Below are 24,854 nucleotides of genomic sequence, written 5' to 3' on the forward strand. Positions count from 1 at the left end.
GTTAGTGATATTCACCATTTCCTTTACAAAAACAACATCTTACCCATTCCCCATTTTTTTTCCATGTTACGATGGCGGATGGCCAACGTAAGAGTCAGCCTTCTGTTGGCCTGAGACATCGGACGTGTAATGGTGACGAATGGTCTGAGTGAAGACCATAAACGTTCCGATGCCTCGCCGTCAGTCCTGCCGTACGATTCAATGTTTTTAGGATTAAAGCTGGACTGACAGCTAATAACATGCGCATAAGCATGAAAAACGGGGAGTGCAAGAGTGCCGTTAGCAGTCAAGTACGGGAAGTGAGTCTATCATAAGAATACATTAGCATTTATGCATCAACAATATTGAATGAGATGTTACCGTCTACGACTTCTCCAAGACACAAATGATATCATACATCAAGTTTACTGGCGTCTTAATGCTGTCCTTGTCCTCCTGAAACAGCTCGTGGAGAACAGATAGTGGATATTTGAATCTTCAAAAAAAAAAAAAAATTAGGATTAGTACATAATGTTTTTGGCATGTTTATCACATACCCTTCACCACTATCCATATCCACCATCTTTAGGGTGAGGTCATGGCGCGCGCATGAAGCCGTAAAAATTCCTTTTACGGGATACAACTTTGACTTGTATGAGGCGCCATTACCTGCAGCTCTGAATGTGTTCTCATTCATGAGAGCCTATTAATAAAAATACCATCAGTAACTCTAGTTATTAATTCGCCCTAATATACAATCCTTACGTCTTTAGGAGCTTTTTCCTTCTTATAAAGCTCAACACATTCAGGCTTCACCCAAGCGTTCTCCACGGTGTTGACCAAATTAAGTTGATCAAGAGGACTTGCTTTCGACTTACATTTCATACTAAAGCACCCATCCATAGTAATGAAAATGCGATCCATTGGGTGGATGGAGTCCCTCTAAAAACAAAAGATGGTTATGATTTCATTTTATCTATAATTTAATACGGAAACATACACTAGGACAAGCAGGACAGCACATCGCCTGATCTTTCAACAAAGATCGATCGTTCACCATTTCTTCTGTCAACAAAATGACCTTGTTGTACAAGTTGAATACGGTCCGGAAGTTGTTCACTGACAAGGATGTCTACCAAAAATATTGGTTAGATATATGAATATTAATTTTAAGACATTAATTACCAGTGGATTTCCTTGCAAGTTGTTATACAACTTTGTAATACCCTCAGAAGAAGACTTCAAGGTGTTTCGAACTTCATTAAAATAGCCCAACAAACCCAAATGAATGGCATTTTTGGGGTCTGTGGGCGAAGCAGGAAACATACCCATCAAAATTAATGCTTCTGCCAAGGGCTTACAGCTGCAGTAACTGACTGATACATCCTTAATGGCTATGTCAAAATTATATTCAGGGTTAGAGTATACTAGTATTTTGTCGAATATTTTGCTCTTTACCATGGAAAAAGTACATTCTGACGGTCTTTGTCAGAAACAGAACAAGAACAGAAAGAAGACTACTTGGTGACACGAGAGTCAGAGTGAAAATGATAAATAAAGAAGTTTATTTCAGAGAAGGGGGAGGGGTTAGGACTAAGATCCAGAATAACGTTTTTCTAATAAATAACTAGCATCTATTTATACTATTTCTTATACATGGGAAAAGCTACGATGGGTTTAAATTATAGATTAACAAGGGACTTTACGGAACAGATATCATGAGCAGATTATTTGACAAGGATGAGTAATTGAGATTCGACGAGTAATAGCAGGCTGGATTTAGTTGACATTGAATAATTAGATGGTTCGGGGAATATCTCTGATTTGACACGGGCGGGAAAACTGGATTGGGATATGAAGTAATAGATGATCGGAAAAAGGTTTACTAAGGTTGAGTCAGACAAGAGGCGGGAAATATATTGGAATACAGATTGGTGGTAGGTTTTACAAGGAATTCAGAAAGCGGGCAAGATATACAGATATGATTTTGGGTACAAGGTTTTACAGGGAGTTTGGTAGCGGACAAGGTATACTGATATTAGATTTTAGGACAAGGTTTCACAAGGGTTTAAAATCAAGGCATGATCTAGGACATGATGAAATGAGTTCATGACAGTCGCTCCCTCTTTACGGTCGAGCAACTGTGAGACTCTTTTCACATGGTCGGGTTGGGTGCAAGGTATGAAATTTCTTGATAGCTGATTTACAATGGGTAAGATTTTTTGTAGGTTCCCAAGTTCTATCCATGGTGCTATAGCCTTTCCAGTGTACCAAGTATTGTAAGTTATTTCTATTGAATCTTGAATCTACAATGTAGTCCACTTCGTATTCTTGATGTTCATCTACGATTATAGGTGGTAATTCACGAATGGGGCGACCAGGGATTTTATCAGGCTTATACGGTTCTAGAAGGTTTACGTGAAACACTGGGTGTATACGCATCGTTGGAGGTAGGTCCAATTTGTACGCACGGGATCCAACTAATGCTACAATCCTGAACGGCCCTAGACGCTTGTAGTCTAGTTTACCAGTTGGGCGTTGTGATTTGATGTTTTTTGATGAGAGCCAAACCTTGTCATTGATTTTGTAATTGGGACCTGGTTGTACGTGTCTATTATAAAATTCCGTATGCTTTTCTTGGGCTAGTCCAATATTGAATTTCATTTCTTGGTGTAAGTCATGAATATTTTGTAAGCGGACGTCTGCAGGGGATTTATCTTGATCGGACCTTGGTAGTGTTACTGACATTCGTGGGTGATATCCATATACTGCATAAAAAGGAGTGGTATTTGTTGATGAATGTTTTGCATTGTTATAGGCAAATTGTGCTATGGGTAAATAATCACTCCAGTCAGATTGTTGGTAGTTGATGTAACATCGTAAGTATTGTTCAAGTATAGAGTTGATACGTTCTGTTTGACCATCCGTTTGTGGGTGAAAAGCAGTGGACAATTTTTGTGTGACTTTTAATCCTTTCATGACAGACCTTGTGAATAATGACGTGAAGGTAACTCCACGGTCAGAGATTACGCTATCGGGGGTTCCAAAATGACAAAAGACATGAGTGATAAACAGACGTGATGTTTCTTCTGCATTGACTTGATTTGTAGTGGGTATGAACAATGCCATTTTACTGAAGCGATCGACAAACACGCAAATTGCCGTGTAGTTTTTGGACGGTGGAAGTTGGGTTATAAAATCAACTGATATGGATGTCCAAGGTGAGTCCGGGATTGGTAGAGGTTGTAGAAGTCCATATGGTTTGTGATGGCTATTTTTGTTTCTGATACACGTTTCGCAACCAGAAACATAGTCCTTGATGTAGGTACGCATACCGGGCCAGTAATAATTTCTTGATACCATATCATACGTCTTTGCGATACCAAAATGTCCAGCGGCAGGTGTATCATGACATTCTTCTAAAATAATTCTTTTTACATCGTCAACATGAGGTACACATATTTTTCCTTCATGAAATAAAATATTATCGTTAAAGCTGTATTTGGTCTCAGCCTTATTTTCAGGAGATGTTTTGACTGTGTTGATAATTGGTCCAAAATAAGAGTCTTCAGGTAATGCAAGGATGATTTTCGGCAGGATAGGATTTGTTTCGAGGTCAATGGGTACGGAGATAACAGAGTTTAAAAATAATTTTGGGTCTAGCAAGGTCATATTAGTTTTTCCACGAGAGTCACCCCCCTCAAAAGGGCGGTCTTTACGAGAGAGCGCATCAGCAGCAGCATTGTGCTTGGCAGCACGGTAAACAATGAGGTAGTTGAAATCACCAAGAATCTCAGCCCAGCGAACTTGTCGGCGACTGAGGTTGCGAGTAGTTGAAAAGTACTCTAAATTTTTGTGATCCGTCAAAACAATGGTTGCATCTGATGAAAATTCCAAGTAGTGTCGCCAATGTTTGAAAGCAGCAACAATAGCCAGAAGTTCCTTATCGTATATCTGGTAGTTAAGTTCAGCCGGAAGAAGTTTTCGTGAATAAAAAGCGATTGGATGGTTATAGCCATCGGGACCAGTCTGGCTACATACGGCACCAAGAGCAAAGTCAGAAGCGTCGGTCTCGATTATGCAAGGTAACTGTGGGTTAAAATGGAGTAGTACTGGATTACTAACAATACGATTCTTGAGATCATTAAAGGCGTTGATGGCAGAGCTATCCCAACGAAAAGGAACATCCTTTTTAAGTAAGCTAGTCAATGGGACACATAGTTTGGAATAATTTGCAATAAATCGTTTGTAAAAATTTGTCAATCCGAGGAAAACTTGAATATCGTGGACACTGGTGAGATCTTTCCAGTCTTTAATTGCATCAACCTTTTCTGGATCCATTGAGATATGATTGGGGGTAATAACAAAACCAAGAAATTGTACACTCTTCACGTCGAATTCGCATTTTTCCAATTTTAGAGAGAGTTGAGCATCCTTTAGCTTCTGTAACACCAGACGTACATGATTCGTGTGTTCCTCCGGATTGCTGGAAAAAATAAGAATATCATCGAGATAAACAACGACAAAAGAGTCTAGATATTGTCGCAGGGTGTCGTTGACTAGAGCTTGAAAAGAGCCAGGAGCATTACAAAGACCAAAAGGCATGACACGATATTGAAAATGACCATAACGGGTACGAAAAGCAGTTTTCCATTCATGACCTTTAGCTATACGAAGAAGATTATATGCACCACGCATATCAAGTTTGGTAAATATAGCCCCAGTATGTAGACGATCTAAAGTTTCGCTTATAAGTGGTAGGGGACATCGGTTTGGAATAGTGATTTTGTTAAGACTGCGGTAATCAATAACAGGGCGAAGAGAGCCATCCTTTTTCTTGACAAAGAAAACAGGAGCACCAGCAGGAGACTCAGATCTTTCAATAAATCCTTTGGTTAAATTTTCTTGAATATATTCATACAATGTGTCCATTTCTATTTTTGATAGGTTGTATAAGGGTCCAAAAGTCACTTCACTACCGGTCTTGATAGGGATGGTATGGTCATAGGGTCTATGCGGGGGTAGTCGATCAGCTTCTTTTTTTGAAAATACAATACTAAAATCTTGATATTTATTTGGTAACAGTTGTGTCGTGATGTTTTCATATTTGTTTGTGTTTATGGCGCAAATAATAGGTGCAGATTTTGGTTGTGGAACGTTAAAATGTTTTAAAATCGGTGTATTGAGTTGTTTTGCAAGTTTTTCCCTTTTTTCTTTTTTCTCGTTCATTTTTAAAAAGTCATAAGAATACTCAGAAGAATGATTTATTTCATTGGAAGAAGTAAAAATATTATCTGTATGTGAAGGGGTTACAAAGGTTGTACTATCGTTAATCGAGTCACTAATTTTTTCATCGTCAATTGTAATCACATCGGTCGTTGTTGTATCTAGTTTAGTGGCGAGGCATCCACGAAGAAGACAGGTCATCACCATCGTTCCGGACTTCCAGTCAAAAGCAGGGTTGTGGCGTACTAGCCAATCTTGACCGAGAATAATAGGGTGAGCAGCAGAGTCGAGGTGCTTCAAAGTAATATATTCTTGGTGGTGTGTATCGTTAATTTTCATAAATAAAGAAGATTCTTTATCTGTCGTATGTACGGAGTTGTCTGCTAATTTGTATGAGGTCGGTATACCAGTATGATAGGGGAGACCGCTTTGAGTTACGATGTTGGATGAGATGAACGAACTAGAGCTTCCAGAGTCGACGAGAGCAAAAACAGAGACACAAATACCGCTAATAGATACTGTTACAGGTATAACAATGAGACCCGATACTTCGCTTTCAGTAACGTAATTAATGTCGAGAGCATTGGATTTGTTGATACTTTCCTGTTTTTTGGATACTTGATGTAAATACTGTACCAATAATTTGTCTTTTGGGGTTTTTACGGCCTTCACTAAATTTAACTGGGGGTCGATGCTTGTAATAGCGTGTAATTGGGTGTCGGTTTCCAAGTTGGTTTCATCATATGATTCATTAGTTAATATGGTTGATATTGTTCCAAAGTTAGATCGATGGGGTTGGTTATTTATCTTGTTTGGGCAGGCAGCTGTAAAATGTCCAGGAAGTCCACAGTATAGGCATAGATTATTTTTACGTCGTCTATCTTTTTCCTCAGGTGAAATAGGGCCACGACGAATGTTGTTGTTGTGGGGTGAATAGGATTGTGTTTTGTTTTCCGTTTTAATTTCGTACGTGGGATAACCGACATGATTGATTTCCATTGGGGTAGGTTGAGTGGGTTGAGGTTGTCTAATGATTCGAGTTGGTGATTGTTGTTTTTGTTGTACTCTTGCATAATGTCGATTATCAATTTCAATTGCCTTAGCTATCATCTTGTTCAATTCCTTAATGGGTGAGAGTCGGGCAAGTTCATCTTTAACATGGTCCTTAAGGTTCAGCACGAATTGAGATACCAAGGCATCGTTGTTCCAAGTCAATTGCATGCTCAATCTTCGGAAGTCTGTTGCGTATCGAGCTACAGAGCCCACTTGTCGCAGGGCACGGATAGATGATTCAGAATTAATAATTGGATTAGAGTCACCAAAGGCGTCATATAGGATTTGTTTGAAGTTTTTATAATCGTTTAAAATTTCCAATTCTTTATCAGTGTCGATATCTTTGATAAATGGTTCAATGTATGAAAGGGCATTTCCTGCTAAACAACCAATGGTGTAGAGAACCTTCTTGTTGTCCGAAGCAAAACGTACGTCGTCGGCAGCAAATACAACTGAGAGTTGAGAAAAAAATGAATTTATGTACGACGTTTGACCAGTGAAAGGTACGGGAGGTTTGATACGGATGGAATTTGTTTGTTGGGTTACGGATTTATGTTGATAATTTTCGGCTATATATGCATGGATCTCTGCACCTAGATCGGCTACATGTTGTTGACAGTTGCTGATAATAGTTGCAGTGTTGGATTCAATGGCATGGAGTCGTCGAGCAAGATTGTTAATTATGTCATTTGCGGACATGTTTTGGGTTTCTAATTTTGGTAATTCAGTTTCTTCAATAATGGAGACCCGATGTAGGAGTTGCTTGAGTGTTTCGATTTGCTCTTCGGTCAATTCAGGCATAGTGGCAAATCTTTATTGGAGACGAGGTTAAACAAGAAACAGGGAACAGGGAACACGGCAAAGAAACGAGGTAAAAGGTAAAGAGGACCAAGTAGTTAGGTTTTTGATTCTGGATAATGTCAGAAACAGAACAAGAACAGAAAGAAGACTACTTGGTGACACGAGAGTCAGAGTGAAAATGATAAATAAAGAAGTTTATTTCAGAGAAGGGGGAGGGGTTAGGACTAAGATCCAGAATAACGTTTTTCTAATAAATAACTAGCATCTATTTATACTATTTCTTATACATGGGAAAAGCTACGATGGGTTTAAATTATAGATTAACAAGGGACTTTACGGAACAGATATCATGAGCAGATTATTTGACAAGGATGAGTAATTGAGATTCGACGAGTAATAGCAGGCTGGATTTAGTTGACATTGAATAATTAGATGGTTCGGGGAATATCTCTGATTTGACACGGGCGGGAAAACTGGATTGGGATATGAAGTAATAGATGATCGGAAAAAGGTTTACTAAGGTTGAGTCAGACAAGAGGCGGGAAATATATTGGAATACAGATTGGTGGTAGGTTTTACAAGGAATTCAGAAAGCGGGCAAGATATACAGATATGATTTTGGGTACAAGGTTTTACAGGGAGTTTGGTAGCGGACAAGGTATACTGATATTAGATTTTAGGACAAGGTTTCACAAGGGTTTAAAATCAAGGCATGATCTAGGACATGATGAAATGAGTTCATGACAGTCTTTGTCAGAAGTACTTTTTCACTACCACATTGGCAATCGATTGCAACTGGAGAAACAATCTCGGTGGATGGCAAGCCACCTTGCTGACCAACAAAAACAAGGTAGTTAACGCACATGTTGTTAAGCACTTTGCCCCACTTGTTGGCTAAAACCTCCAGTTTTCTCTGGTACCTGATGGCCCTTTCCTTCTTGGCTTCAGCAGGACTGACTTTCGCAGGTACAGCCTTAACGATAGGTACAGACGAACGGATACGGATTCGTCGACGCTTGCGAGGTGCTGGAGCCGGTGTAGGGTCCATGGTGCAATTATGCAAGACGACGGTCGTATTGTTGTCATCGTCTGCTGGGTATTCAGACATGGGGTCGTAACTCGGTGCCTGAGCTTTTTGACGTGGTTGGCGTCTTGGGGGAGGAGAGGGTTGAAATGAAGCGATTTCACTCTCTGTAAGTTCGTAACCGGGATTCAAAAGCATTTGTCGCTTAAATTGTTCCATTTCGCGCCATAAGGCGATTTTCGATTTTCCCATTGTAAAGTTTTTGTAATAAGGTGAAAAGGAAGTGGCTTTTTTTTTATTTGGACAATTTAAAATATCAATGGCGTCCCTTAAAAAAAAAAAAAAAAAAAAAAAAAAAAAAAGAAAAACTGAGATATGTCGATTGGAGAATGTACCTTATATCCAAATCATACAAAATAAACAGATTGTTTTGTAAAGTCTTATCTGTTAATGAAGCAACCTGTTAAGGCAGCTTTACAGCTGTTAAACGTTGATTACGCATGTTCAAAGTCGTCATTTAAGGATGAAAAAAACTTAAAATACGGAACTAATTTAGTACTTCTTGTAGCTTTCATATCTCTGAAATAAACTACCATTAGTATAGCAATGTCTTACCTATTGTTGATGCACCTTGGAGCTATTAAACGCAGAGTGTGTGTGGTCAGGCTTAAGCGGACAATTTTAAATCTCAGTGAAAGATAAGTCGACTACGACCGACTTTTCAGGACTGGCAGTAAGTTGTTCTATTGGGTTTTATAATTTACACGCTGAAAAGCAGTCCTTTTGATCAATTTTTTATTGCAGTTCAGATACTTGAGGTGAAGTAAATTGGGCGGTTTGAATCGGCGATAAAAAAAAAAAAAAAAAAGATTAATCTCATACTGGAGGGGGTTATGTCGTATTTGAGAAGATATAAACACTTGATATGTATAATCTTCTCTCTTAAACAGATATTCATATGAGATTAAATCTCAGTACAATCATAATTGTACTGATGACGTCCATCTCGAGATCGTACAGTCACTATATTAAGAATCCGCAATAATTACAAAGAAGCTATCCCGGTCAATTAAGATCCTTCTTCGCTTTTTATCAAATTAATAAAGATCCTTTATTTGTGTCTCATCGACTTTATAAGACTTTATTTAAAATTAACTAGTGAATACCGCTTTTGCCACAGCAGTGACTAAATAAAAAAATAAAATGAAAAGAGAAAGCGGGATGGGGAGATAAAAATTGTGGTACCCACTGGTAAAAGGGGTAGCCATTGTAGAACATCTTTAAAATTATTACTCACTACCGTTGCTTGATTTCGTTTACAACCGGAACCCATTAAGTGTTAAGTTCGTTGGTTCAAAAGAGAAAAATTATGACAAAAACACAAAAGACATAAATTCATTGTTGACCGAAATAAAGAAAGAAAGATTTACAAATATATATATATATATATATATATATACAGGTAGCGTATGAGAAATGACCCCACTCTTTACGATAAAAGATAAAAAAAAATGTGCATGAATTACATTAATTCCATGATAACATATGTGTTGTAATTTAATTTATTGTGCATGCTCATTGATTACATGTGATGTTACCGAAATATACCACAATTCTTCTTCACTTAATTTTGTCAGCATTACAAACACTCATAAGTTCTGGTTGCTACAACTATTCAAGACCTTTACGAAACTGGTCCAGAAATGACAGCATACTAGACAAGTTTAATTCCACAATGTAGGTAAGACCAGAATGTCACCAGCAAAGGGGCCTTAATTGCCTGCAAATACAAATTGTAAACCATATTATTTCGTCGATAGTCCCCCCCCCCCTCACATTTTTTTATTTGGTGAATATAGGCGATATATAACGCAAAAAATCGAAACTCATTATATAATAGTCTTTTACGGTGAGTAAAGCCTTCTTGCAGTCAATTATTTCTTGCAGTCAATTATTTACAACAGCTGGAGGTATACGACTAGAAATGAAGAGGATCAGTTTTGTGTTTATAAAGAACATTCTTAATATCATTTTTAAACCTAGTCAAGTTATTACAGACTCGATAAAGACTAGAGAAAGAACTATAAAAGGTTGAGAAAGGTCGAGATGGTGAGATTATGACTGAATTTCAAGCTTGGTATTGTTGTGTTAACTTAGTTTCTTGTGAATCACAAAGCATTCCAACAGTAAGATTACTTCGAGTAGATTTTAATAAAGAAGAAAGTGAGACATGCAAACGGCAATTTTAATCTTTTATTTTCAAGTGACAAGTGTGACTTAATATTAAGAGCACGCAATCAGTCGGCATCAAAGCTTCTCGATTTTTATCACACAAAACCACCTTGTCCCTTACTGGGATCAGAATGAATGTGCTTCACAAGAAGCTTATATTGGATGAAGTAGCCATTGTTTTTTTTCTTTGTTATTATCAATTCTATCAGAGCTCTGTAATTTCATTGGAGTATAAATATATCAGGTACATAAGACGCAGATATAAAAAAAAAGAAAGGGAGCTGGGTAGCTGCAAGTATTATAATGTCCTGTGTGAAGGTCCCAAAAAAAATGGTAGTTGATATCGCTGCAGCTGTAAAGGTAAATAAAAAAGGGATTTAAAAATCCCATATTTCTATTTCTAATGCACTATTTAGGTGACTCGGTGGGGGCATGACCAAAATAACATAAAATGCATTAGCACAATGTACTTGATTTATTAAAACTATCCAATAATTATTAAATGCTGTGATTTTTAACTAGATGGTTCAACAGAAAAAAACAGGCTTTAAAAATAAGAAGTCGCATATGTTTGTAATCTGATTTAAAGATAATGTCACATGGATTGGGGAAGCTAAACATTTAAAATGATGATTCTGAGAAATAACTTGATTTTAATTGTAAACTGTTAGTAAAATAATGAAAGACTCCAAGGTAAAAAAAAAAAAAAGAAACATCTTATAGAAACCCATTGTACCCCAGTTATTTATATCTGCTTTAACCTCACCATCAATTTTTTTTAAAATATATATAGCATAATTGTCAGACTGTGTACAACAAACGACAATACATCTTGCAGACGCAGGGATTACAAATCGTTCATCTTTCATGGTTTTCATTTTATCATCCGAATCCTCGTCATTTCATTCCCTTTTTTTTTCATGTCATTCACAGGCCGTGATAAGGATGATTGCCAGTATTTCTGTTTTCATTTTATTCTGCTAGTTTACCCAACAAAAGTACTAGAATCTCGATTTATTTCACAAAGGTTTATGATACTTGTACCCCTAGACTCGAGGATCCACCAAGTTGAACTATAACTGTTCCGTATATCCAATTTCAACACTGCCCTAACCTCCAGACGTACGTGCATACCAAATCTCGCTATCTGTTGTAATCCTATATTGCTACTATCGATAACACACTCCTTGCACATATGATTATTCCAGGCTCAGAATAGATGGTCGGGTAATACGGTCATTCCGAGTGAAAGATTGATTAAGTAATAATAGTGGATCCCCTCGTCGTCAGATGATAAATCCAAATAGTCAGCTGAAGCGTTTTTAAAGTTGTTCTTCAATTATGTCGTAATTATCTATTCGCCTCTTGAATATTATTTTGATAGGTGTATATCCTGTCCTTTCTCGACTTGATCTTCATCGTATTGATTTTTAACAAACTCTAAAGGCACTTTTAGTAAGACGTTCGATTCCATATCCTCCATTCCAGTTGTCTCCGCTACATTATTTTGATCACGATTATGTCTACATATTCAAATTTGTTAACCTCTTGCGTCCAACTCGTTTTAACGTCTATCCTTCAATCTCCCTTTTTTTGCTGGTAATTTTAATATCCTCGTCTGCAGATTTGTTTAACTTTTGTTCGCCCAATACAAGCCTTCATGGACAAACCAATGGGTATTTTGTTGCTCGTATGCAAACAGGTTTTTGTGTTTCAATCCACCTAATCTCAGACTAAGGGAATGGCATACTGATGTAGAAGAATGAGTATAGCTTTTTAGTAAAACGACATAAACTCGTTCCGCAAAAGCTTTCATCCTCTTTGCCGACTCGTTGTGTTTAGATACTGTTATTCATAATTCGCAGGTAGAGTATAAATGACTTTCATTCCTATTCATGCATTCATAATCTAGCCATAAGAGTGTCAAAAGTGACCTATGAAGAACTTAAAAGCTGTAATGTTTTGTTTTATGACGGTGGTTCATGTTGGTTGTACAAATCCTAAAGAGCAAAGGAAAATCTTAAGAATTAATTGTGTCATGGTTAAATAGAATGTTATAATTACAGTTTATGACATGACTTTTACAATACAAAGAATGAGTCAGTGATGGCAAAGCAATTCTAAAGTTGGTTCTTTGGAATGGAAAGGGAGAAGATTAAATATAGTGAGAACCATTTTTCCAATCTTTTGGCAAATAATCCATTCCGAGCCGGCACAACTTTTTCTTACAGTCTGCTTTTTGTTTTTTTGCCAATAACGATTTCGAACTATTCAAACCATTTTTGATTGAAAAACAGCAATGTATGAACAGGCTTGAATAACCCCTCAATTCTACAGAAGAAGTCTTTGAACAGCGATCCAGCATCAACGAAGAATTAGATAACATATTTTCACGACTAAGATTGGTCCGAAGAACATGTAACGAAGCGGCAGGGACATATTACTTTTTTTTTGCTGAGTTAAAGCCGTTTAATAAAAGAGTAAAGTTAAGGACTACCTTTAACGCGGGATCTCTCTTTGAAAAGACGTTTATTTACAAGGTGAACGTTAAACTAGAAATACGGTTTCAATTGCAAGACTAACAATATCCCTGTCAGGCTGTTAAAAAACGATGAGTCTTATAGAAAACATGTTAAAAGATATCATACTTCCAACATGGAGAAGGTAAATTCAATTTATATGATGAAAATGTGACGCTACAAATATATAATTTAGGAGCAGTTTCCGACGATGTAACTTAAAAACTGGAAGAATGATTGTTTACGTTGATAAGGATATGGAGCAGCTGGACAATCATGTAAAACTTAACCTAGCCAACTCAAACATAACCACTCTTTAGGCGTGGTCATAAAAAAGCTCGGTGCAAGGGATGAAGGGTTTGCTAATATAATAATGCAGACAAGTAAATCTCCGAGTGGTATGTGAAAGGTATGGTTTAAAAATGATGTAAGGAGAGCCTCTGAAACCCAGTAGTTAGTGATAAGTCGTAGTCATAATAAAAAACAATTCTTTTTTCGTATTTTATATTGCCTTTTTATTATGCCCCATAAAACATCATTTCACCGGTATTTTCATGCAAGATGAATATTAAAACCAATGGCATTGCCGGGTTTTGTTTAGTAATACCAAGTGTGCACTTGATTTGACGTAAAAAGTTCAAACCATATAATTACTTTCGTAAAACCTTCTTTTTTAATATCCATATAAAGGCTTAACTAATGAAACCTAATAACTTGATTTGGTGCTCACTCTCAACTTTTATATCTAAAACTCACCACCAGCACTCCCAATTCACGATAAAAGCACGGCATACGGCACACGGGAAAGAAAATAACCCGATTTATCCGGGACGGGCACGCAATTTTCCGTTTTGAGGAATTAATGAAAAAAGTAGGCCGTTATATAAAAGGGTGCTCGCAGCAAATAGAGATCACGTTTAAATACATTGATATTTTTATTTTTTTTCATTCGAGTTATAAAAAAAAATTGAAATGACAGTTACAAACGATCGCGTATTTATCCTCGGCGGCACTGGCAATATTGGTATCAAACTGGTTCAAGACTTGTTGGAAAAGAAGGTAGCCATGACATTGTATGCTCGTACACCTAGCAAAATTGAGTCAATGTTTCCCAACAGTACTGAACTGATCAACATAGTTCAAGGTGACTTCAGTGACTTGAGCTCATTGGAAACAGGTATCAAGGGCCACAGTCGTCTCTTTTTATTAGTTTCAGATTTCAGTGACTTTGTCAACCTCAAAAAGAATATTGCTAAAATCGCTTATGATTCAGGTGTTAAACAAATCGTGGATATCTCTTCGGCCGCTGTCAACATGGGTTGGAGAACTAGTTATATTGGTGCCTTGCATTATGGTGCTGAAAAAGCAATGCTTGACCTTCCCGGTCGTGGAAATTTGGTCACATTACGTCCTGGTAGATTTATGACCAACATGATTTTGAGTTCTCGTCCTGGCCCTGATAACATCATCTTTGATACTTTCCCTAGCAACTCCTCTCTTGGTTTCATCTCAACCAACGATATTGGCGCTGTTGCTGCCGTTGTATTGAGCGAATCTATTGCAAAGCATGGTGATGCTGTCTACAGTCTCACGGGCGACACGAGTAATGGCCATCAATGGGCTCAAGTTGTATCTGATATTGTTGGCCGTCAAATCAACTACCAACAGATCAAACCTATTCAAAAATACAACAAGGTTATGGAATCCGGTCATTTCCCCCACATCTTTGCTATAGATCTTGCAACTGCTACGGATAGTTTCCCAGACGCCAGAGTTACCCCTGAAATCTCCATTCTTCTTGGCCGTGAACCTGAAACCTTCAAAGAATATCTTATTGCTAATAAGGCAGCCATTCAAGCTTAAACTTGCTTACATTTTAGTAATTCTAATAAAAAAATGCACTTTTTTTCTTCTCTTAAGTATGTATCCATTGTTACACCACCTTTTTCTTCTTCTGTTGGTCCTTTTTGACCTCAGATGTCTTATTTTTTTTTTGACTGCTTTTTGGTCCTTTTCTTATAAAAGGACCATAAAATTATTTAATAAAATCTTTAGTTTGTTCTTTACTATAATCTGATTTAGTCTTATTCATATAAGCCTGGTTTCATTATAAATATATATAACTACTATAATTGTACGAAAGCCCTTCTTATAAATCAGCACTGAATAGTCTTAACAGTTGTATTTTACTATACTCCTTCGAAGACACAGATAACTGATTCGTCGTAGCATTTCCCTTTTATATCTTTATATTTTATTTTATCTTAGTTGACAACTTATAGTCTGGTGCTCACTTTTTAAGAACTTTTATCTTAATCTCTATTCTTTTTCTTTATTTTCACGTTACCGCTTTTACACTTAAACAAGCCAGTAACACCATAAAACTTAAACTCGAATTTATTTACAAGTAACGGTGAAAATTTACAATTTATAGGTGTTTATTTTTATTGTCATGTGGATTTTAAATATCTCATTGTGTGGCTTATCGTATACACAATAAGTGGGCAATAATAATGCTTTGGGCGATTATACCTTTTACCCGAGATGTTTAAAACACAATATTTTACATGGTTCTGATGAGCTGGAATTCTTAGATAGAAATTTTTGCGCATAGAGATGACTATCTGCAGCCACGATACCAACTCATGTTTCGTGAAATTAGAGGACATTCTTTTCATTTTAAATAAGATTTATAATTAACGCTAATTATATATTACAAACATGCGTGATGCTTTCAAGGAGTGACACATGTTTTTATAAGTTTAAGCCATATCTTGAATGAGAGGGTATGCTTTCTTTGTCAAGCAACTTTTAAGTATGTAAGACGTAATAAAGATAGTATTTGAAACAAAGTGTCATTGTATTCATATGATAAAGGGACAAACACGAGCCTATTTACGTCAGGACGAAATAATTGATTCTATGATTAGGCACATGTTTTGCGATTATTGTATGGAATAAACTAAGGAACAGCCTTGCATAAGCGATAATCATACATTACTTACAGTAGGTGTATTTAATGCTGTACGAAGATATCAATTTTTATTTCAGCAGTGACTCACGGCATTATCTGCCACTCGTCGGGTAAAAACGATTCATTGCTTACTCAACATTTACAATTACATACAGACTGAGATTAGACTAATATAAGTATGCGAGATGCCAGTTGTAGTGAAGAAAATTTAATTACTGCTTGAATATTCCTGGGATAATGAAGAAGCCATGAAGAGGCTGCTGGTAAGGTGAGATATGCTAGCTTTTTTAATAAGAATATTTGGCATAGTTGGTTTCATATCTTTGGTTGGTTAACAAAAATGCTTCCAAAGTTGTGTGTCTTAGTTCCTGCTGACTACGAAATGACGAGTGGCAATCATACTACTACGGAGGTTGCATGGTGCTTGCATGTGCTCAGCAGTCCTTGTTTTATTTCCCTGGCTTTCAAAGGTTTTTGGGTCAGGCTTTTTTTTTGAAACTGCATTTTAAGGGAATGATAACTGACGTGTGTTGTCATGGGAAAAGAAAAGTTGTTCATTTACTGCGCCAATAGTTTGTTGCTATTGTTGTTTTTTCTTGCATCCGTATTTAAAACTCAACTCCTCCCCCGTTTCCAAGCCGTGTTTTTTACTTACAGTCCTATTCTTGTGTGTTTTTCGATAAAAACCTTTTTTTTTAAAAAACAAAATTGGAGACATGTACACGTTCATACGCCGAGAACACTGTAAAAAAAACGAGCCGGGGCTATCTAACCTCCATAAGGCCATTAGCACTCTACGATGATTTAGCTGAGTTGACGGCTATTTTATTCGGCAAGTCTGATTCAAAAGTAAAATGACCAACCCTCGGACTCCCTAGTTAGATAAACAGTTTATCGTGGCATTTGACCGAATATATTTCCCCAGCAATAGTAGTATTAGGGAGTAGTTCTGGGATAAAGGAGTGGAAGTGTTGGTACGGAACCAATGTTTCTTTTTTGATAAGGTCGCGCCTACTTTTATTACAATAAGCGAGTAAGTAACGCCTAAGATAATTAACAATAGCTAAAATATCACAAGTGGCACGCACCACATTTTTCATATAAAAAGATAATAGTGCGACGGTAACATTACAACTGTGCTACAGAAGGGCAATCCCAAATAAACATGCGTATTAATGCGAATGAGTGCGCAGTGACATGTATTTTCCCTTTGCATTCTATTTATTGTTTGCATCAAAGCAGCATAGAATACCACTTGTTTTCTTTACGTATCGAAGCTGAAATGGAAAGGGTATAAAGAAAAGAGTATCGTGCAAGAATGCTTTTAGATCGGAAAACGTGGTTGATTATCCAAGTAGAACGTCGTACATAGCCACTATTCTTTTTAATTACTACGTTAACCAATTCTAGGTTTTTATAGATGAATAAGAAGTTATGTAGAAGAAAGGAACTATGCTTGGGAGTGGGTAATTAATACATGCATAACGAAATAATAATAATGAAAAAAAAAGATGACTCATTTGAATTGTATGATACGATTATTGATTAAATCACATTATGTGGTCCTTCCGCAATTTATCATGTCTTGGAAAAATCTATTGCTTTGAGAACGAGCCAATCGGGAAATCCCTAGGGACAGACCACCTGACTTTTAAAATAGGAAAGGGGTGCTAAAACACCACCCTATCACTGACCGGGTGAAGTAGGGCCAGTAACGCAACAAAAAAGGAGGAGGGGGTTTTTTTTTTCTCTTGCGCGTGCTATTCTAATTACGGAATAATCCACCACCCCCGCACCATCCGATTAATTTTTTTTTTTTTTTTTTTTTCCTTTTAATCTTTTCTTTTTTTATAATTTATACATTGTTGCATTCACATTATGGCTTTTCGCTTCAATTGGCCAGAATTTGACCAAGAGTTTTACGTGGAGGCCAAGTCTCAGTTAGAGACAGCTTTGAACAAGGGCAACAAACCTCCAGTCATTGTTGATCACATTGCAGTAAAAGAATTAAACATGGGCACCAAGGTATATTTTTAAACTGAATATCGTAACACATTTTGTGCCAAATAGTAACAATAAATATTTACAGCCTCCAGAGTTGGAGATTTTAGAAATTGGTGAATTAGGAAATGATAAATTCCGGGGTATTTTCAAGCTAAATTATGCTGGTGACGCTTACATTGAAGTACAAACTAAAGTTCAGGTAACGAAAAAAAATTTTTTTCTATAACACTTATACGGGATGACTCATAAAAAATGCATATAATTATTAGGCAAACCCGATGCATGCTAAAAGTTCTGAACTACCACGTCATTCACGACCTGGTATTTTAGCGGCTGATCAACCTTTGGTGGTGCCAATGATCCTTCGTATAAGCGACTTAAAGCTACGAGGCATTGTTGTACTTGTGGTTTCTAAAACCAAAGGAGTGACACTGGTCTTTAAAAACGACCCTTTAGAGAGCATCAGAATCAGTTCTACATTTGACAGTGTTTCTATTCTTCGAGATTTCTTACAGCGTCAGATTGAAACACAACTGAGAAATATGCTGCAAGAGGATTTACCAGTGATGATTCATAACCTCAGTTTACGATTCATTCAATCGGAAGCCGAGAAGCAAAAGAAGAAGGAACAAGAAGAACGCACTAAACAATTAGAAGAAACCAACTCAATTCGACTTCGATCCTGGACAAATTCAACGACAGATTTCTGTTCTTTACCCGAGTTGGACTTTCCTTGTTCACCCAGCACTAGTACTTTATATACACCGCTCTCTAGCTCATTTGACTTGAATGAGGATTACCATAATTATTTATCGTCTAGTCCCACCTCCACTGTTTTTACACCCCTTTATTCTGAAACAAACGATTTCAAAAAGAACGAATTTTTGAATATGGAAGCCACCGATTATTTCCATTGCAGCAGCAATAGAGCAGTGCCGATTACTGCTGCCAATCTTTTTACTCATAACCGTAGTATGAACCAATTAGGCATTAGTGCCTATAAAGAATACCATCCAATGAACAACCTCATGCAATTACAACACCAACGACAACGACAAGATTTGATATCTGAAAATTTGTCGATTGCCACCACCACACCGTGCCTGTCGATGGCCGATATCTATGCAGACGATGCAGACGCTCCTTGGTATGCAGTGGAAGGTCCCGAATTATTCTCTTCCTCACTTCAAGTGTATGATATGGCCATGCACGAAAACATTCTTTTGAACCCATCCGAAAATGGCATGGCTGCCAGATTATTCAGACTCACCAGTGTCAATTATACCTTATCTCCCTTACTAGCAGAAAATATTTCAAACTTTACCTTTCGTAGTTTGCCTCATCTCAAAAAATCAGCCAATCCTTCTCCCAGGCACAAGAAAATCCCAAAGAGACGTGTCACAAGACTATCCATGGCCATACCTCGTCTTTAAAAAAATTTCGCTTATTATTTTATGTATAGATTATCCCCCCCAACCCTCCCACATTCACCCCCACTCCCATCCTTTGTTAATAAATTCTCTCTCCTTCTCTTTATCCTTCCCTCCGTCACACATGGTCCTGTAACTTGGTAATGTTTACACGTCGATCAATTATTATTAAGCTTTTTTTTTTTTTTTTTTTTTTTTACGCACTGTAAAAAAAAAATTATTTTATTTATTACTAATTATATTATTTACAATTCTTTGAAGTCATCTACCATACTTCCAATAGAAGAAGACCTTTCTTGAGACTCTACCGAGTTCTTACTTACACTTTCGATTGAGATAGATGGACTTGTGGGCTGTGAAACGGGTAAATTACCATAACCCAACAACCACCACAAGACGACTTCATAACAAAAGACATACTGACGATGTGTTTGCACCATACTCATGCGTTGTTCACGGAAGCGGCTCACGGTCTGATTGATTTTATCGGTAGATGAACAGGTATAAACATCGCGTTCATGCCATAAACGTTGGATGATGGTATCGATCACACAAAAGGTACCGGATCGACCACAACCGGCAGAACAATGTACAATCATGGGACCCATGTCTTCTCGGGAAGCTGCATCGGCTTGATGAACGAGCTCCAGAATGCCAATGGGTTGGTCAGGTACACCGAAATCTGTCCAGCCAGTGTATTGTAATTGGGTAATCATGCGTTCATCCTGTCCTTCATGTTTCAGACTGAACTTGCGGATCATTATCAGGTCGTCTTCGTTGCGTTCTCGTTTATCGTTCATGTTGAGAATGTATTTCGTCGATTCAGATAATAAGGTAACCGTATACACACCGTACGTTTTAGGTACATGCATAGTCGATGGCCAATACTGGTGACACTTGATCTTAACATTGATATATAAGTATGTTGATATATTGAAAAAAAAAGCTTCTTAACCATTGGTTACCTTGTTCATTTCCATCTCTTGCGTCAGCATGACAATGACCTGAGAGTTTTCATCCCAGACCATCTTCCAGAAATCGTTAAAGGTAGTGGGCAAAGGACCTTGTGTGGAAATGTATTTGCGGTTGCAATCCAAGCCAACATTCACTCTGTCCATGGTTCGTAACGAAGCCTGAGTAAGTAGACCTTCTTGTGCAAGTCTGATTTCATGGTCGGACTGACTGATAGGATCAATCGTGATGTCTTTCTTGATTGTGGCGTATTGGATATAATTAGCATTGATGTAATCATCATTTGTCTGATTTAATCGCACTCTAGAATAGTCTACAGATATATATTTGAGTTAGATATATTTGTACAGATAGAAATGATGTGCTTGTAATTACCATAGGGCCAGATATTATTGTATCTGTTGAGAGCACCTTTTTCCATGCTAGAAGCAATACTAAAGGGGAAATGATCATCACCCGATTGTTTGGAATGATGCTTCATAATTGTTGATAAACGTTTTTGCTCTGTACGTTCTAAAAGCTAAAAAAAAAAAAAAATTAAATGATGTCATTGACATCTGAATTTAGTATTTTATGTCATACCTTAAAATAAAGTGTGATACAAATACCTCGTACATCTCTGCTAGCTTCTTTGGTCCATTTTCTGTGTCCATGATGTCGCGTATCCAGTTGGGCAATTGAAGATTGCCTTTGACATCCACAGAACTGCCTGCCAATCCAAAACGAGGATGATGGCTGGAAAGAGACAAGGGAGAGTTGGAATAAATGGCACCGTCCTTATTGAGAAGCCCCCAAGGTAATCGTACATCAAATCGTTCTTTAAGTGGACCATGCGATAATTCTAAATTTTGTCGAATGTTGGTGAAAAAGGGATTGACACCACTCGTGACCTGACTGGTGGGTAAAGGCAATTGAATGTTGGTAGGACGTTTGGAGCGATTAAAGACTAGAGGCTGCTGATTAAATGGACCTATTTCACATTGATTTACATGCAACTCATAAAAGACTTTAAGTCCGCCTAATAAAGAAAACAAAAATTATAGTTAGTGTTTTTTTTCTTTTTCTGTTTATTGTTTATTTGTTTGTAAAATAATCTCCATACCTTGCAGATAGTTTAATTGGCCCTTGTAACCGGCGGATCGTAATTTTGATCCAAGCAAGATGGCTGTGGTTGAATTTCCAGAGTCGCTGGGCGAATAGGACGAATGATCATAAAAGACAATGTGTGTAGCCTGAGACCACAGTCTCAGACGATCAGCGGCCTTTTCATCATAGGTAATGGATTCGCACACTTTCTCCAATGAATACGTGGGACGTTTCAGTAGCACAGATGGGATAGACACATTAATGGCTGAACGAATACGGGTCTTTGCAAAGTAACTGTAAGCTCGTACATCAATGATCAATAACTGCTTGTTCAACATTAATGTATGCATCGTGCTGCTATCGATCGGTTTAAGATCTTCAATGTTCTGATGGCGATAGAAAGTTGCATTCTTGTTAAAGCCTTGAAGTTGGCGGGATTGAATAACGTTCATAAACTCTTGGTGCATGGGGATAGAAGGCTGTACGGTTGACGCTGTTGCGGAGGAAGCAAATGAAGGTGTTGCTTCATTATCACTGGTAGAGAATAAGCTCGTATTATCGCTCATATATTGATTGGGTGATTCATAAGTAATACTCATTTTGTGTGTGTATATGGGGTTTTTTGGTGTTAAATTTTAGGCTTCTTGTGTATATATAAAGAAAAGAATAGCGTACAGAAGAAGAAAAGAAAGAGAAAAAATAAATTCGTTAAATGTTGCTCTTTATTTATACAAGCATCAAATAGAAAAACGAGCTAAAAAAAAAAATTAGACTTTCTTTTGCGTCACTTTTTCCTTTTTTGGTAATAAAGTTTATAATTTCAAATATGGAATGGCATCTGAGTTTCGTGGCGCATCAAATAATAAATTATGCAAAAAAAACAGAAAAAAAAAGTCGACTACCTGTAATTGACGCTAATGCGTAAAAGGTTATTTAGTTTAATGTATTACCAGCCTTAAGCAGTAGGCTTGTTTTTATGTCTAGACTGGAAGATTCAAATCAATCACTGTCAAATGAAAAAGAAAAAAGACCTAGATCGTTTTTTGTTTGTTCCTAATTCAGTTAAAACTCTTTTTATTCAACAAAAAAAAAATTTTTTATCTTAAAAGGGGGTTTAATGTGCTTGAAAAAGGAGGCGTGGTAGGGCACGAAAGAAACTTTAACGAAGATGGCGGAATTGATCTCTGTTGTCTTTGAAAAAGTGACGTACATCCTGAGGATCACGACCGAGAGCATCAGCTAATTGATTAGTCTCGATATCAGCTTTTCCCTTGTCAATGAAATCCAAATATTCCATCAACGTTTCAATCACGCCTTCCTTCAGGTAACGGCCTAGTGGGAAAGTATAAGGACGATCCATAGTATGATGATGAGGTCTTTCCCTAAAGCGATTATCATTCTGAATGCCACGCAAATATTCCTTCAATCTGCTAGCATCTGTCTTTTCGTACGTCATATCCTCACTACGCTCCAGACCTTGACTAGCATCATGAACAAGTTGCTCAGCTGAGAAGTTATGACGTGGCGTGAATTGGAATAAGGTGCAATTCTTTTTCTTTAGGTTGGAAACGTACAATTGGCCTAAACTCTCTTTTCCTGTCTGCTCAACTCCACTAGGGTCTGATAAATTATAGACTGCATCAACTAAATCTCCTAAATCAACCGTACCCCATTTGGTCTTCTTATGAACAGTCAGTCGAATCTCATTAAGATCTTCAATCATTGGCCCAAAAAAGTAAAAGAATTGGCTCCACATAGCGGATTGAATGATGCAATAACTCTTCTTGTCAAAGTAATCGGGTACTTTCTTTTCCAACTGAAGCATCTGATTTAAATGCTTCATCTTGTTTTCTTCCAAGCCTTCCAAGCCATCTAAGCCCAAACTATGAATAGAATTAGTTTATGATTAAAATAAGGGGAGACTACTTACAATGAGAACATTGCCAAATAATCCACCTTTTCCTTGTGTGCAGATTTCAAGACGGCCTCTCCTTCCTTCATACGATTTTCTGTATTGGTAGGCACAAAGAGAACATAAATCACGTTCTTCATCAAATGATGCATAGCGTCTTCATCTCCGTAGTCTCCCATCTCATAGATTTGACCTCCTAAGCGTTCCAAATCGTGCAAGCCTTCATTTTTACAGCACGCCAAACGAAATTCTGTCTTGTCCTTATCACTTGATCGATTCCAGTCTTCCAAAAAACGATAGGCAAGTGCATATCCGAGTAAAGAGTCCACATTAGTAATCACAATTGCTTGCTTCATTTGTTATTATTGATTGATGTTTCTTTCTCTGCAAAACAAACCTCATATTTATATTCACTAGTAACTCCGACTCTTAAGCTAAAAGTAAATAAAAACATTTTTTTATAATTATTTTTTCACACATTTCTGCTAGAAACAAGAATTACTCAAGTACCCTAATGTCGCTTTTATCCAAGGTCACCCGTTGCATGAAAACTATTGCTCCTTTAGAGCTTGCCGAAACTTCGTGGGATAATGTTGGTGTTTTAGTCGGTTAGTTCCCTCCTAAATAAACATGTAATTGACATAACGAAACTCATGTACCCATATTCTGTTAGAGCCTCCTTTTCCTTGTCCCAAGCAAAGTAAAGTCTTACTAACCATTGACTTAACTCACAAAGTACTTGAGGAAGCTCTTTCTGACCCTAAGGTATGCCTAAATAGAGAGAGAAAAAAAGCGCGCGTCATGCTGATTAGGCAATGATAGATTGGTACAATTGTGTCATATCATCCACCTATTTTTAGCTCCATGAAACGTCTTACTTCAGCAGACGTCAAACAAGATATTATCTTGAAAGCCATTGCACGTGGTGTGGGTATTTATTCACCTCACACAGCGTGTGATAATTGCGTAAATGGAGGTAAAAGTTATTTAAAAATACGTGTTTGAATTAATTATGTATTCACGCTGCAAACAACTAGTCAATGACTGGTTAGCCAGTGGTCTTGGTCAAGGCTCTTCAGAAGCCATCACTCCCTCTGTCAATCCACCCGTCGGCCAGGAACAATCGGGTTCCGGTCGTATTTTTAGATTCACGAGTCCTACAGAGTTAATGACCGTCGTAGAACGTGTCAAGAAATTAACCGGTTTACGTCATTGTAAGTGAGATTTAGAAAAAAAAAAGTATGACAATCCTTATTTATTTGTTTATTATCTTAAAAAAGTGCGTTTGGCAACCGCTGAAAACAACACACTGGTTTCATCCGTGGCTATTTGTGCTGGCTCAGGATCTTCTGTCTTGGGCCCTGTGACTGCCGATGTGTATCTCACAGGAGAAATGGGACATCATGATGTTTTGGCTGCTTTGGCCAAGAATACCAGCGTCATCTTATGCGAACATACCAATACAGAGCGTGGCTATCTCTCTGCCGTGCTTCAACCTGCTTTATCTAAGGCATTGGAAAATGACACTTCAGAAGAGGGTGAACCTATCCAAGTCCTCGTATCCAAGTTTGATAAAGATCCTCTTGTCATTATTTAAAATTAAGTATATAGTGTATCATGTATAGGTTTATTCTTTTTCTTT

At 37.3% G+C, this 24,854-nt stretch overlaps 8 protein-coding genes across 8 annotated transcripts; 3 read left to right on the forward strand and 5 right to left on the reverse strand.

The window, feature by feature from the left end:
• Window positions 1-23: 23 nt before the first annotated feature.
• EV154DRAFT_432808 (uncharacterized protein) lies at window positions 24-296 on the reverse strand (the record flags this gene model as incomplete). The annotated part of the gene is made up of 1 exon (XM_051596692.1): window positions 24-296. A coding segment is annotated over one exon (273 nt), but the record flags the coding sequence as incomplete, so codon positions are not given.
• Window positions 297-363: 67 nt separating this feature from the next.
• Window positions 364-1,453, reverse strand: EV154DRAFT_572076 (uncharacterized protein; the record flags this gene model as incomplete). Its single annotated transcript, XM_051606309.1, has 6 exons — window positions 364-475; window positions 537-682; window positions 745-921; window positions 980-1,111; window positions 1,165-1,373; window positions 1,438-1,453. The coding sequence occupies 6 exons, from the start codon at window positions 1,451-1,453 to the stop codon at window positions 364-366; spliced, it is 792 nt and encodes a 263-aa protein (XP_051450278.1).
• A 6,282-nt stretch (window positions 1,454-7,735) lies between these two features.
• Window positions 7,736-8,335, reverse strand: EV154DRAFT_572078 (uncharacterized protein; the record flags this gene model as incomplete). The annotated part of the gene is made up of 1 exon (XM_051606310.1): window positions 7,736-8,335. One exon carries the CDS (start codon window positions 8,333-8,335, stop codon window positions 7,736-7,738), a length of 600 nt encoding a protein of 199 aa, XP_051450279.1.
• A 5,299-nt stretch (window positions 8,336-13,634) lies between these two features.
• EV154DRAFT_532982 (uncharacterized protein) lies at window positions 13,635-14,756 on the forward strand. The gene has a single exon (XM_051603946.1). The coding sequence runs from the start codon at window positions 13,807-13,809 to the stop codon at window positions 14,695-14,697; it is 891 nt and encodes a 296-aa protein (XP_051450280.1). The 5' UTR covers window positions 13,635-13,806; the 3' UTR covers window positions 14,698-14,756.
• Window positions 14,757-17,568: 2,812 nt separating this feature from the next.
• On the forward strand, window positions 17,569-19,356 carry EV154DRAFT_532986 (uncharacterized protein). The gene is made up of 3 exons (XM_051603947.1): window positions 17,569-17,833; window positions 17,898-18,011; window positions 18,082-19,356. Exons 1-3 carry the CDS (start codon window positions 17,687-17,689, stop codon window positions 19,243-19,245), a joined length of 1,425 nt encoding a protein of 474 aa, XP_051450281.1. The 5' UTR covers window positions 17,569-17,686; the 3' UTR covers window positions 19,246-19,356.
• An 85-nt stretch (window positions 19,357-19,441) lies between these two features.
• EV154DRAFT_532991 (protein-tyrosine phosphatase-like protein) lies at window positions 19,442-21,965 on the reverse strand. Its single transcript, XM_051603948.1, has 5 exons — window positions 21,317-21,965; window positions 20,823-21,232; window positions 20,590-20,734; window positions 20,208-20,527; window positions 19,442-20,144 (listed from the first exon to the last, which is right to left on the reverse strand). The coding sequence occupies exons 1-5, from the start codon at window positions 21,897-21,899 to the stop codon at window positions 19,488-19,490; spliced, it is 2,115 nt and encodes a 704-aa protein (XP_051450282.1). The 5' UTR covers window positions 21,900-21,965; the 3' UTR covers window positions 19,442-19,487.
• Window positions 21,966-22,404: 439 nt separating this feature from the next.
• EV154DRAFT_532993 (uncharacterized protein) lies at window positions 22,405-23,689 on the reverse strand. Its single transcript, XM_051603949.1, has 2 exons — window positions 23,231-23,689; window positions 22,405-23,183 (listed from the first exon to the last, which is right to left on the reverse strand). Exons 1-2 carry the CDS (start codon window positions 23,566-23,568, stop codon window positions 22,460-22,462), a joined length of 1,062 nt encoding a protein of 353 aa, XP_051450283.1. The 5' UTR covers window positions 23,569-23,689; the 3' UTR covers window positions 22,405-22,459.
• Window positions 23,690-23,726: 37 nt separating this feature from the next.
• EV154DRAFT_432813 (GTP cyclohydrolase 1 type 2/Nif3) lies at window positions 23,727-24,809 on the forward strand (the record flags this gene model as incomplete). The annotated part of the gene is made up of 5 exons (XM_051596693.1): window positions 23,727-23,820; window positions 23,886-23,977; window positions 24,035-24,188; window positions 24,250-24,426; window positions 24,493-24,809. 5 exons carry the CDS (start codon window positions 23,727-23,729, stop codon window positions 24,807-24,809), a joined length of 834 nt encoding a protein of 277 aa, XP_051450284.1.
• Between the last annotated feature and the right edge of the window lie 45 nt (window positions 24,810-24,854).

Source organism: Mucor mucedo (assembly GCF_025094135.1).
Source record: "Mucor mucedo strain NRRL 3635 chromosome Unknown EV154scaffold_267, whole genome shotgun sequence".
NCBI classification, from domain to species: domain Eukaryota; kingdom Fungi; phylum Mucoromycota; class Mucoromycetes; order Mucorales; family Mucoraceae; genus Mucor; species Mucor mucedo.